The following is a 12,791-nucleotide window of genomic DNA, read 5'->3' on the forward strand; positions in this document are numbered from 1 at the left end:
CGGCTCCCGCTGCTCCGCCCCCTCCTGCGCCTGCGCGGCCGCCGTTCGCAACGCAACTTGCTCAGGGTCTGGTCCTGGCTACGCAGGCCCGCGCCGCGCCCGGCGCGGAGCTGTTCGAGAATTGGCGCGACTTGCGCCACCGCCGGGCGCCAGGGGTTACTAGAGGCGGCGAGCGGCCTTGACGTTCCGTCTGCGCCGCATCCGGCCGGCGCCCGGGTGGGCATTGCCCAGAGCTACCAGCCCTCGCTTCCATGGGAAGCTGGCGATTCCCATGCTTCTCTTCCCCATTCCCAAATCGAGACTGTGCCGCCGACCCGGGGCGGTAACGACTTCCCTTCACTCGGTCTCTGAGGGAAACTTCCGCCCTCAGCCAAGATGGCCTCCGGGCCCCGCCCCCCAGGCCTTAACCCGCGGGGGCCCCCGCGTCCCGCGCGAGCCCTCCCGCCCATTCCCTGGCTGGCGGTGTTTCCCGCTCACCTGGCCTGCGGTCTGCCAGGCGCGAGGCCTCCGCGAGTCCTATTGTCACCCTCTTAGGGGCCCCTTTCCCTTCTGCGCCGGGACAGTCATCCTGCCCCGGGTGGAGGCTCCCTCGCTTATCTCTAGTGCCCCCGAGTTGGCGCGGGGAGTGGCGCCCCTGACGCGGGCGATGCGAGGTTTCCACCGCGCGGAGGAGGGAGGGGTGCTTCCCGAGCCGGTCACCCGGTTCGGATGGAGGAGTGACGACAGCAACAACAGTTGCCTCCGACGGCCGAGCTTCGATTACGGCTTTGCGAAGTGCTTTCACCCACAGTAATCACCGCCCAATTTACAAGGATCACTGACTCCTGAAAGAGGTGTCATTATCCCCATTTTACAGGAGTGGGAATTAAGTCCCAGAGGGGCTGAAGGGCTCGTCAGCAGGAGCTGGCTCCCAAATGGGGACCCCGGAGAATCCCTCAGCGGCTCCCACAACCCCCAAAGCCTAAGGAAGTCGGGAGCTAAGCATCCGGAGACGTAGAAGGGACTCAGGGGGAAGGCAGTGGGCGGGGCCCCGGGGAGTGGCCCCGCCTGCTGGCCAGCTAGTGACATTTCAAGAGCTGATTGGGCCGGGTCGGTGACAGTTTCCGTTACCCAGGCAACTAGGGCCGGGCTCTCTTTTTGCTAGAGGGACGCGGCGGGCCCGGGTCAGGGGCCTCGTTATCGGGCTTGGGGTGAGATCTGTGTGCCGTTACCGCGGGAGGGTCTGACCGAAGCCTGGGCTGGGGCCTGAGGCTTCTCTCCAGCCCCAGGGCTCTGAGAGTTTTAGATCCTGGGTGGATAAGTCGAGCTTCCTGCCGGGCCAGACTCAACGGACAGATATGCGCCGGGGAGGCAGGGTGAACCTGGGGTGCTGACTTGGGAGAGGGAGCCAGGGACACCTGTGCCCCCAGCCCTGCCAGCCACCCTTAGCCCCAGCTGTTCTCTAATTACCTGCCATCTTGCCCCCCAGCAGCCCAGAGCATGTTCCAGATCCCAGAGTTTGAGCAGAGTGAGCAGGAAGACTCCAGCCCTGCAGATAGGGGCCTGGGCCCCAGCCCCACAGGGGACAGGCCCCCAGGTCTCAGCAAGCACTGGCTAACAGCCCCAGGCCTCCTGGGGGAAGCTGGTCACCAGCAGGGGCAGCCGGCCGGCAGCAGCCACCATGGAGGTAGGCAACCCCCCTCCCCAACAACCACCTGCCTGTCCAGCTTGCGTCCAGCCCAGTAGCTTTCTGCACCCCAGCCACATCCACACTCGGGGGGGGGGGGGGCTTTAAGTAAGTCCCTCACTGCTCTGCACCTCAGTTTCCTCTTCTGTAAAACAGCAGTTCATCACCACCTTGGTAGTGCTGTGTGGAAGATTAACAGACATACCTTAGAAGCACTTAATTATAGAGCTGGTGTTCAGTAAATGCTCCAAGTATGTAGCTCTTAGCATAGGACCAGAACGGAATCACTGAGAGGCCACCAGAAAGGGGAAATGACTTGCCTAAGGTGACACTCACTCTGCATTTCCTTTGGGCTCGAAGACTCTGTGCTGCCTTGCCCCAGGCTCTGTTCTTTCCCGCCCTATGGCTCACACCCAATGTCAAGGGCTGTCCTTGACATTGCCAGGGCCAGGTAATCCCAAGAGGCAGACGGCCCTACCAGGCAGCAGGTCTGTGTGGGACTGGGAAAGCATCAGCTGTCCCCCATATCTACCAAAGGAGACTCAGCTGAGATGGAAGGATGGGCCCTGAAGGGAAGCGGCCATGTCTTAGTAGTCCCTACCACCCGGGTGCCCAGCACAAGCCTTGGCACCTGGAACAACCACAGAAATCTGAAAACAAAACTCCTGTCCCTTAACTGCTGCCGATGTGACACCCTTCCATTTTTAGGAGCAGGAAGGCTTATTAATACCCCTACCCCAGGGAGTTCCCTGGTGGTCCAGTGGTTAACACTGAGTGCTTTCACTGCCCAGGACCCTGGGGTTCAATGCCTGGTCAGGGAACTAGGATTACAGTCAAAAAAAGAAAGAAAGAAAGAAAGAAAAAAAAATGTTGATATTCAGTTATTAAGGATTAAAAAAAAATTAAAAGAAAAAAAAAGACCCCACCCCACCCCCCAGCCTGCTGTATGTCACACTGAACTCCACAGGCTTTCTTTAACTTCGAGATTTTTGCACTTGGAGTTTTTCTGCTTGAAACTGCTTTCCACTCTGTACCTGGCTGTCCCTTCCCATCTTCTGTGTCAAGTGCTGAGCGTGTGTTCCAGCTGCCAGGGGTTCATCTGGGACTAGAAGAGAAGCTCTTGCCCTTATGGGTCTCCTACATTCTAGAAGATAGGGGGAGACAAGCCATAAAGAAAGAAACAGACCAGTGATACGGTGCGTTAGAAGGTGACGCCTTAGGTGACATACCCTTGACTTTCTCTTTGGAATCCGGAGTGCTGGGGGCTGGATGGAGTGATTTGAACTGAGGTGGTCAGGGTGGGCCTTGGTGGTGGTGGCTTAGTTGCTAAATCATGTCTGACTCTTGCTACCCCATGGACTGTAGCCCTCCAGGCTACTCTGTCCATGGAATCTTCCAGGCAAGAATACTGCAGTGGGTGGCCATTTCCTTCACCAAGGTGGAGGGCAGGGCAAATGCAAAGACCCTGAGGGTAGTGAGGGGAGGGGCTCTGAGACTACTCGGGAGTTCAGGGAAGGGGAGGGGCTGATGGGCGGGGCCTTGAAGGCCCAGGTCAGGGCTCTGGCTTTCAGGTTGAGTGAAAACCTGGAGGACTTTGATCTGATTTGGACCACAAGAGAATCACCAGGGCCCCTGGGTGAAGACGGGTCTCCAATGGGCAAAGGTAGGGGTGGTGCCACAGGGGAGGAGGGTAGCCGGTGTGAGCGTGGTGGTGGTGGAAGTGGTACGTATTAGAGCTGGACTCTGGGTTTCTTTTGAAGATAGAGCTGGTGTGATTTGCTGATAGACAAACGTGTGAGGCCTAAAGAGGATGGCCTGGGCACCTGGAAGGATGGAGTTGCTCTTAACTGAGGTGGAACTGAGAAGGTGTGGGGTGAGATCAGGAGCCCTGCTCAGGCCAGGTCAGGTTAGAGGTGCCTTTGGGGCATCCAGATGGAGATTTCTAGTAGGGATAGATACATGTGGGAGTTGGCCATTGATGATGAAGTGTACTGTTGGTCCCGGGAGACAGTGTAGACAGAGTAGAGCTTGGGCTGAGTCTGGAGCTCCAAGGCTGCAGAGAGCAGCAGAAGTGAAGAAGCCCGCACTGGGGTCTGAGAAGGAGGGAGCCACCTGGTAGGGAGGGGAGTGTTGGACTGGGTGATGCTCCTTTGAGGGCTGCTGGAGGAGGGCTGGGAGTGGAGCGCTGGACTGGACTTAAGGTCGGGGCAGCTTGGGTGGAGAGTGCAGAGGGATGATGGGAAGAGAATTGGAGGTAGAAAGGAGAGCCCGCTCTTGGCAGCTGAGCTCTGGCAAAGAGGAACAGAGGAGCCAGCGGCACCTGAAGGCCCAAGGAGAGTCAAGGAAGGATTGTGTTATTAAGATGAAAAAGAAAAAGAAAAAAAGAGTTTCTTTTTTTTTTTTTGATTGTACCATGTGGCTTGCACGGTCTTAATTCCCTGACCAGGAATCAAACCCATGCTCCCTGCAGTGGAAGCGTGGAGTCTTAACCGCCAAGGAATTCCCGAAAGAGCATGTTTATAAGTTGACGGAGTAATCCAGGAAGGAGGAAAATACTGGAGGATGCAGGGGAGAAAGGAAGCTTACTGAGAGGTGTCCTTGAATAGGAGAGAGTGGTCTGGTGTTCAGGGCATGGGTAGCTCAGCTGAGTGCAGTGGAGGGGTGGAGGAGGGCAAGGAGATACCTCGTGGGAACCAGCAGATGGTTCTCTCATGGATGCTTCCAATTTCTCAGTGAAAGGAAGCCAGGTCCTGAGCCAGGAGAAGGTGGGGAGAGGGGTGGAGGTTGAGGCCAAGAGAAGGAAGAGCAGGTTTGAAGTAGTTGTCTGGCCCAGAGTATGGAGTTGGAAGGTCTGCTGGGCACCTCGGGGGGCCACTGGGTCTTGTGACCATGAATTTCAACAGAGGTGGCACAGCTGAGCTTTTCTCCAGCCACGCTGGCCACCCAGGTGCATGTGGGAACGGGCCGGGAGTTGGCCTTAACCAGGGCTGTGTTGGTATCAGCCCAGGGAGGGAGGCGGTGCAGGGCTTGGCTTGTATCCAGTGTAAGCTGGCCAAGTGTGAGGAGCCCGGCATCATCAGAGCTGGGGTGCCAAGGCAGGGAGCTGGAAAGGACCATTTCTGTGCTATGAGTGAATGAAATAGGAGCGGCAAAACCTCCTGCACCCACTAGGGGCCCATCCAGTGGGTGGGGGGCACCTGAGGCCCCAAGGGGGAAAGGTGGCACAGTCCAAGAAACTAGATTTGGGGAGGAGAGAGGGAGAATGGACTGAAGCAGCAGTAAGCCAAGGGGATGCCTACCCCAGCTCCAGGTCCAGCCATGACAAGGCCTGCAAGGGATGCAAGAGACCTGCCCTGGATTCCTTTGGACTTAGTTTTCGACATCTAAAAAGCAAGTGATTCTCCTTGAAAGACCCGCAGGTGCCCATAACCTGCCAGAGCCACAGGGCCACTGCCCCCCTCTGCAGGGGCAGGGTGCTGTCACTCTTCATATTCCCTGCCTCCAAGCCGCTGCTGCGGTGAACCGTGTGTGTCTCCAGGGCAGGCCCCTGGCCGCCTTGTGTGCTGTGACAGTCCAGTGCATAGCTGGCTGCTTGGAGAGCAGCTGGTGCGTGAATGGAGACACGCGGTGAGTAAATCAGCCCAGTGCCAGGCCCCGGGCCAGACTGCAGGGTTCAAATCCAGCTTTTTTTTTTTTTTTTAATTGAAGTATAGTTGATTTATGTGCTCAGTCATGTCCGACTCTTTGTGGCCCCTTGGACTGTAGTCCGCCAGGCTCCTCTGCTCATAGAATTTTCCGGGCAGGAATACTGGAGCGGGTTGCCATTCCCTTCTCCAAGGGATCTTCCCGACCCAGGGATTGAACCCAGGTCTCTCACATTGCAGGCAGATTCTTTACCGCTAGTGCCCAGTGGTAACTATGGGAAGTCCATAGTTGATTTGTGAAAGTGAAAGTGTTAGTTGCTCAGTCCTGTCTGACTCTTTGTGACCCTATGGACCGTAGCCCACCAGAATCCTCTGTCCATGGGATTCTCCAGGCAAGAATACTGGAGGGGGGTTGCCATGACCTTCTCCAAGTTGATTTATAATGATATGTTAGTTTCAGGGGTACAGTAAAGTGAGTCAGTTATATATATATATGCGTATATATATTCCCTTTCAGATTATTTTCCATAATAGGTTATTACAAGATATTCAATATAGTTCCCAGTGCTACACAGTAAATCCTTGTTGTTTATCTACTTTATATATAGTTCAGTTCAGTTCAGTTGCTCAGTCGTGTCCGACTCTTTGCAACCCCATGAACCGCAGCACACTAGGCCTCCCTGTTCATCACCATCTCCCAGAGTCCACCCAAACCCATGTCCATTGAGTCAGTGATGCCATCCAGCCATCTCATCCTCTGTCACCCACTTCTCCTCCTGCCCTCAATCTTTCCCAGCATCAGGGTCTTTTCAAATGAGTCAGCTCTTCGCATCAGGTGGCCAAAGTATTGGAGTTTCCGCTTCAACATCAGTCCTACCAATGAACACCCAGGACTGATCTCCTTTAGGAAGATTTCCTTGCAGTTCAAGGGACTCTCGAGAGTCTTCTCCAACACCACAGTTCAAAAGCATCAATTCTTCAGCGCTCAGCTTTCTTTGTAGTCCAACTTTCACATCCATACATGATCACTGAAAAAACCATAGCCTTGACTAGATGGACCTTTATTGACAAACTAATGTCTCTGCTTTTCAATATGCTGTCTAAGTTGGTCATAACTTTCCTTCCAAGGAGTAAGCATCTTTTAATTTCATGGCTGCAATCACCATCTGCAGTGATTTTGGAGCCCAAAAAATAAAGTCAGCCAGTTTCCACTCTTTCCCCATCTATTTGCCATGAAGTGATGGGACCAGATGCCATGATCTTAGTTTTCTGAATGTTGAGCTTTAAGCCAACTTTCTCACTCTCCTCTTTCACTTTCATCAAGAGGCTCTTTAGCTCTTCTTCACTTTCTGCCATAAGGGTGGTGTCATCTGCATGTACCTATCAATCCGAAAGTCCTGGGAATTCCGTGGTGGTCCAGTGGTTAGGACTTAGCGCTTTCACTGACATGGCCTACGTTCAATCCCTGGTTGGGGAACTGAGATCTCATAAGCCATGCAGTGCTGCCAAAAAAAAAAAAAAGAAATTCCAAAGCCCTAATTAATCCTCCCCACCCCCACTCCCCTTTTTTCCCCTGTGGTAATCATAAATTTGTTTTCTATGTCTGAGTCTATTTCTAAGTAAACTCATTTGTATCATTTTTTGTTTGTCTTGTTTTGTTTTTGGCAGCACCAGGAGGCAGTTTGTTTTCTATGTCTGAGAGTCTATTTCTATTTTGTAAATAAGTTGATTTGTATCACTTTTTGTTTGTCTTGTTTTGTTTTGTTTTTGGCCACACCAGGAGGCCTATGGGATCTTAGTTCCCCCACTATGGATAAAACCTACACCCCCTGCATTGAATGCATGGAATTTTAACCACTGGACCACCAGGGAAGTCTCCTGTATCATTTTTTTATTTTCCCTGTATCATTTTTTAGATTCCATATTTTTGTCTGACTTACTTCACTTAATGTGATAATCTCTAGGCCCATCCTTGTTGCTGCAAATGGCATTATTTCACTTTTTTTTTTAAATGGCTGAGTAGTATTTCATTGTTTATATATACCGCATCTTCTTTGTCCATGGAATTCTCCAGACAAGAATACTGGAGTGGGTTGCCATTTCCTTCTCCAAGGAATCTTCCTGACCCAGAGATCGAACCCAGGTCTCCTGTGTTGCCAGGCAGATTTTTTACCACCTGAGCCACCAAGGAAACCTTCTTTATTTATCCCTTCTTCTGTTGGACATTTAGATTGCTTCCATATCTTGGCTATTATAAATAGTGCTGCCATAAATATTGGGTGCCTCAGTTTTTTTTATCCCAGTAAAATGGGACTAGAAGTAGTCCCACCTCATTGCGTTGTCATGAGAATCTGATGCATTCATACAGGAAACATGCTTAGAAACAGTGCCTAGCACAGAGGAGGGTCTATTACTGCAGTTGTTGTTGCAGTGAGTTGGCCCAGGCCCTGAGCAGACCTGGGGACTGCCATCCATTTAGAGGGAATGGGGAGACATGAGTAACCAACGCCCCCCTGACGGCAGACAAGGGAGTGCAGGCTGGAACCAGAATATAAAGGCCCTGGAGGCCATGCCCAGGAGTTTGGAGTTTATCTCATAGGCAACAGGGAGCCATTGAAGGTTTTAGGCAGAGGACAGACATAGTTGGGTTTAGAGCAGAGGTTGGCAAACCACAGCCAAAGGCTAAATCCCTCTTTGTTGTATAGCCTGTGAGCTAAGAATGATTTTGTCACTTTTTTTTTTTTTTTTTTTGACACTTTTAAACAGTTGACAAAACTCCAAAGAACAGTATTTTATTTCAGTGTTCCAAATACAGTTTTAGGGGAACTCAGCAGTGCACAAGCACTTGTATATTGTTTATGGCTTCTTTCAAGCCATGGCCAGTGTTGAGTAGTTGTGACAGACCACATGGCCTGCAATGCCCAAAATATTTCCTCTCTGACCCTTTACAGAAAACATTTTCCAGAGTCTGCTTTAGCGTGTTTTCTGATTTTCTCAGCTCTGGACAAGGTAGGGGTATGTTCTCTACATGCCAGTAAGGGGCTTTCCTACCCCAAATGGCTTTAGGGGACACAGGAAACCTGGGCTGAGACAGGACAGGCCGCATGCCTACTCAGGCGGAGCGCCGAGCTGCTCTCCTGCTGAAGTTGAGCAACATGTGAACCACCCACGTGGTGGAGCAGGATCCAAACCCAACCCTGCCTGATGGCTCAGTCTCACTGCCGCCAGCTGTCAGGAACAGCACTATTTTAACGAAGTGTGCAAGGATGCTCACAGGAGTGGGAATGTGGCTGTGTGCAGCCCCACCCACTTACCCAGAAAGCCAGTGAGTAAAGAATTTAAAGCTTGGGGCTCTGGACACCTCCAGCCATAGGCCCCTCCCACTTCCCCACCCAGCCCCAGGCAGGCACTCTGGAAGGATGGCAGAGAGGACAGGCCTGGGCACCCATCCATGCTCACAACTAGAAGCCACAGAAACCACGCCTCCTTCCTCCTTTCCTTCCCAAGACTGGGAGAGGACACCTCTGCACTATCTAGAGGCATGAAGGAGTGACCACTGATTGAAGGCTGGATGGATGGAGTGGATAGGCATATCTGCTCCCCCAGGGAGTTCACAGAAAAGCACTGATTTTTTCCCTAGTAAATAGGGCACTTAAATGTTCAGTTTACACATTTGAGTGTCATTTTGACAATGGCTGGCTTGGCGTTGCTTAATTCATGGCTTCAGTAAAAATCCCCATCCCATGGGTAGGCTCCCGGTAGGGCTGGCAGTCACATTAGACCCACGGTGCTGCTGAAGGGAGCCGGGGTGTGAGAGTTAAATACACAGACCCAGGAGGCAGACTGGTTGGGCTGGAATCTGTCACTGACTAGCTGTGTGACTTTGGGCAAGTTACTTACTGTGCCTTAGTTTTCTCCTCTGTAAAATGGGGACAGTGAGTAACCTTCCTCACAAGACGTGGTGAGGACATAAGGAATTAATATACAGGAAGCATACTGCCAGCCTGACACCGGGAGTGCCCCTGTTCTGCTTGTTCTGATTCCTAGGCAAGAGGGCAGGGCCCAGACCAAGTGCCTACCTACTAGTCACTTGCCTTCTGACCACTGGGCCCTGCATCTGTCAAGTGTGGAGGTTGTGTGGGTTCTTAGTGCTAGTAAAGTAGAATAATAGCTGATAGTTCCTGAGCATTTAAGTGACCAACAGGCTGTGCCAGCTGTGTGACCCTGGGCAAGTTCCTAACTCTCTCGTGCTTCTATTTCCTCATGTGTAAAATGGGGAAAACTCGGCCTCTGTCTCACTGGGAAGATGGGAGGCTTCAGGACATGAAAAAGGCACAACAGGGTTCTTTCTCTGTGTCATCTGTCCTCACGGGGCTCTTGGGGGCTGCCCCCATTTCACAGAGGACACCACCGAGGCCCCAAGGGATTAAAAAGAAAGGGCCCAAGGTCACAAAGCAGGAATGTGGTGGAGGTGGGAACTTCTGTCCTGATGCCCATGGAACCGGAGAGTCCTCTGCAGACAGGCCTGTTCTCATCAGGGCTCTTGCTGCCCTCAACTCCTTAGCCCCACGCAGCCCCAATCTGGACTGCTGATTTAGCTACCTGTTCCCCACTGCCACATCGTTCCTCAAAGGCTTTATGGTGTCCCTGCCTACCTGAGCCCAGGCTTTGGTGAAGTTTACGAATTCCAGCCACCCTCTTGGCCTAGGCCTTTCTGGATCCAGCCCCCTCTTCTTTTCTTGGCTTTCCCAGCCCTATGTTTGGAGCTGGGACCCTTGGAGGCCCCGGCCCTGGAGCTGGCCCACAGGCCTTCGGAGAGGATGAGACAGTTTACCCCTGGCTTCAAGACCTGGCCTAGATCATCCTTTCTCTAGAATGCCTCCCTGACAGTCATACCTTGCTGTGGATACTGTTTCCCTGCACTTGTTCCATGCCTTTCAATCCAGCTCTGGATTTATGCTCCTGGGAGTGTTCTAGGTCTTTGTTGGTCTGGGAACGTGGGTGGGGTTGACAGGAATTTGGGGGATGGAACACATGCAAAAGGCAGACAAACTCAGGACACACCTCTTTGAATAAGGATTCATCACACACTTTCAGCTTGCAAAGGACTTTCACGCTCTTTATGTGAGGCAGTCACTGGCATTAAGAACTAGGTTTATCCCCATAAAGAGGTGTGAAGACACACGCTCAGGGAGTTGAAGGGTGGCTGGACAAAGACGAGTCGCTCAATGGATTATCACTGGACTCTGGATTCCAACAAACCTGTAGGGGCTTCAGACCTCAGAGCTTCCCAGCTGTGTCACCCAGGGCAAGTCTTAACCTCTCCAAGCCTCTGTCTTTTCATCTACACCATGGAAGCAATATTAATACTTACCTCTTGGCATGCTTAGGAGGATAATGAGGTAATGCCCAGGACCTAGTAAGTGCTCCATAAGTGTTACCATAAAAAGTCAACAGAACTTTCTGGACAGTTTGTTCAAAGTGGGTGCTGTGGGAGGTACAGATATGCTGACAGGTTCTTGTTCTCAAAGGGCTCCTAGGTCTCCTGTAGGTCACAACAGTGAAACAAATGGGCCCCAGCTGGTCACCTGCAGAGGTGGGGTTCAACCCTGTCTGGCTTGGTTGGGGTACCTCCTCAACCAGGAGACTGATTTCCTCTGCAGGGGACTAGAGCTGATGAAAGAGTTAACCTCCCAGGGAATTGCTGGGAAGCCTCAGGATCTTACACTCACAGCTCTAACTACTATTTATGCGCTTATTCTGTACCAAGCACAGAGGTTAAGTCATTTTATAAACGAAAGGTCTGGTCTGTTGAAAGTGACTCTCCAACCCCACAGGACTGTAGCCCGCCAGGCTTCTCTGTCCGTAGGATTCTCCAGGCAAGAATACTGGAGTGAGTAGCCTTTCCCTTCTCCAGTGGATCTTCCCCACCCACGGATCGAACCCAGATCTCCCGCATTGCAGGCAGATTCTTTACCATCTGAGCCAAAGGGTCTAGCCCATTATTGGGGCTCAATTAAGATTTGTGGGATTACTGAGAAGTTAATTCGAAACTTCACTAACAATGCTGCAGGGCTGGAGATGCGAGAGTTGAGATTCACGTCATCCCCACCCTATGATCTTCTCTGCAGGCACTGGGGCTGTGGAGACCCGGAGTCGTCACAGCTCCTACCCCGCGGGGTCAGAGGATGATGAAGGGACGGAGGAGGAGGATCTCGGCCCCTTTAGGGGCCGCTCGCGTTCGGCGCCCCCCAACCTCTGGGCTGCACAGCGATATGGCCGCGAGCTCCGGAGGATGAGCGACGAGTTTCACGTCTCCTTCAAGGTGAGGGCCGGCTGAAGTGCCCCGCAGTCCCGGGCCACACCGGGACCTGTGCTCCCGGACCTCCTCCCACTGGGCTGTTCCAGTGCACGTCGGAATTTCCGTTTCGGGGCTCCTTGGCTCTTTTCGGAACTCCAGCCAGACCCTTGCCGAGTTCCAGGGTATTCGGGAATCTGACCCTGCTCCAGCGGGCCAAGGCTCCTGGGTTCCCCAAATCCCCGGAGCGCGAGGCATTTGTGCTCCTAGCCGACCCCTTTCGAATATCTGGGTTCTTGGTCTCAATTTCCGAACCACTTCTTTCATTTTCAAATTATGGTCCCATCTTCCATGTGCTAAGTCTCCGGCTCTGGCGCTTACAGGATCCTAGGCGTTCTCTCTTTCTGCCCGCAACATGGAGGGACCATGCTTAGTAGTCAGAAGACCTCTCGGTACAAGGCCTGTTAGGATCTACGGTCTTTTGTCTCCTCCGGGATCTCACTTGGTGGTGGGATTCCGTAAGCGGAGGGGCCTTGATTCGGGCTGCCAGAATAAGCTAATTCATTCTACCCTTTCTTCTTCCCACCCTGAAGGGGCTTCCTCGCCCGAAGAGCGCTGGCACGGCGACACAGATGCGACAGAGCCCCAGCTGGACGCGCTTCCTCCAGTCCTGGTTGAGCCGGAACTTGGGGAGAGGAGGCTCCGCCCCCTCCCAGTGACCTTCCGCCCCGCATCCCGAATCTCCCAACCGCTGCTGGTGGCCATCTTGGGAGCGGGCGGAAGTTTTTCTGCAGGCTTTTTGTAAAAGGAGGCTCGGTTTCATTCCTTTCGGAAGACTGAGGTCTGACCCAGAGCCCGGTCCCCTTCCGGTGTGTGCGAGGACCACGGAGGGGCTCGGCCCCCATCGGAAGTTGGAAGTTTTTCCGCCCTTACCTGCCGGAAGCGGCCTCGTGACCCCGCCCCCGGCGCTGGGCCGCCCCAGGCGCCTGCGCCAGTTGCGAGCCGAGATTAACCCTAACTTCGCCGGAACCCTTTCCTCCGCGGTAACGCTGCGGACCTATGCCCGATACTAAGATGCTAATAAACCCCACGTCTGTGCCGCGGAGTCTCCTCTGTCTGTCGCCTGGGGCTTCTCGGGCGGAGAGAGCGCTAGCACTGACAAGAGTTTCAAAAAATGTCCCTG

General features: G+C 53.1%; 1 protein-coding gene across 2 annotated transcripts; it reads left to right on the forward strand.

Moving 5' to 3' along the window:
- The first annotated feature begins 1,083 nt into the window (after positions 1-1,083).
- Positions 1,084-12,707, forward strand: BAD (BCL2 associated agonist of cell death). Of its 2 annotated transcripts, none has more exons than XM_061164700.1 (4): positions 1,084-1,190; positions 1,472-1,666; positions 11,442-11,635; positions 12,202-12,707. In XM_061164700.1, the coding sequence occupies exons 2-4, from the start codon at positions 1,480-1,482 to the stop codon at positions 12,325-12,327; spliced, it is 507 nt and encodes a 168-aa protein (XP_061020683.1). In that variant the 5' UTR covers positions 1,084-1,190; positions 1,472-1,479; the 3' UTR covers positions 12,328-12,707. The 2 variants fall into 2 exon arrangements, with proteins under 2 accessions (XP_061020683.1, XP_061020688.1); XM_061164705.1 differs by having other exon boundaries at positions 1,100-1,190; positions 1,469-1,666.
- Positions 12,708-12,791: the final 84 nt, after the last annotated feature.

This window comes from Dama dama, chromosome 2, assembly GCF_033118175.1.
Source record: "Dama dama isolate Ldn47 chromosome 2, ASM3311817v1, whole genome shotgun sequence".
Lineage (NCBI taxonomy): Eukaryota > Metazoa > Chordata > Mammalia > Artiodactyla > Cervidae > Dama > Dama dama.

What these genes read in the sequence shown, in the direction of transcription:
- BAD (XM_061164700.1), top strand. Translation starts at nt 1,480, where the DNA reads ATGTTCCAGATCCCAGAGTTTGAGCAGAGTGAGCAGGAAGACTCCAGC. An exon ending in CGGCAGCAGCCACCATGGAG is followed by an intron (nt 1,667 to 11,441) that starts GTAGGCAACCCC and finishes TCTTCTCTGCAG; the next exon opens with GCACTGGGGCTGTGGAGACC. An exon ending in AGTTTCACGTCTCCTTCAAG is followed by an intron (nt 11,636 to 12,201) that starts GTGAGGGCCGGC and finishes CCCACCCTGAAG; the next exon opens with GGGCTTCCTCGCCCGAAGAG.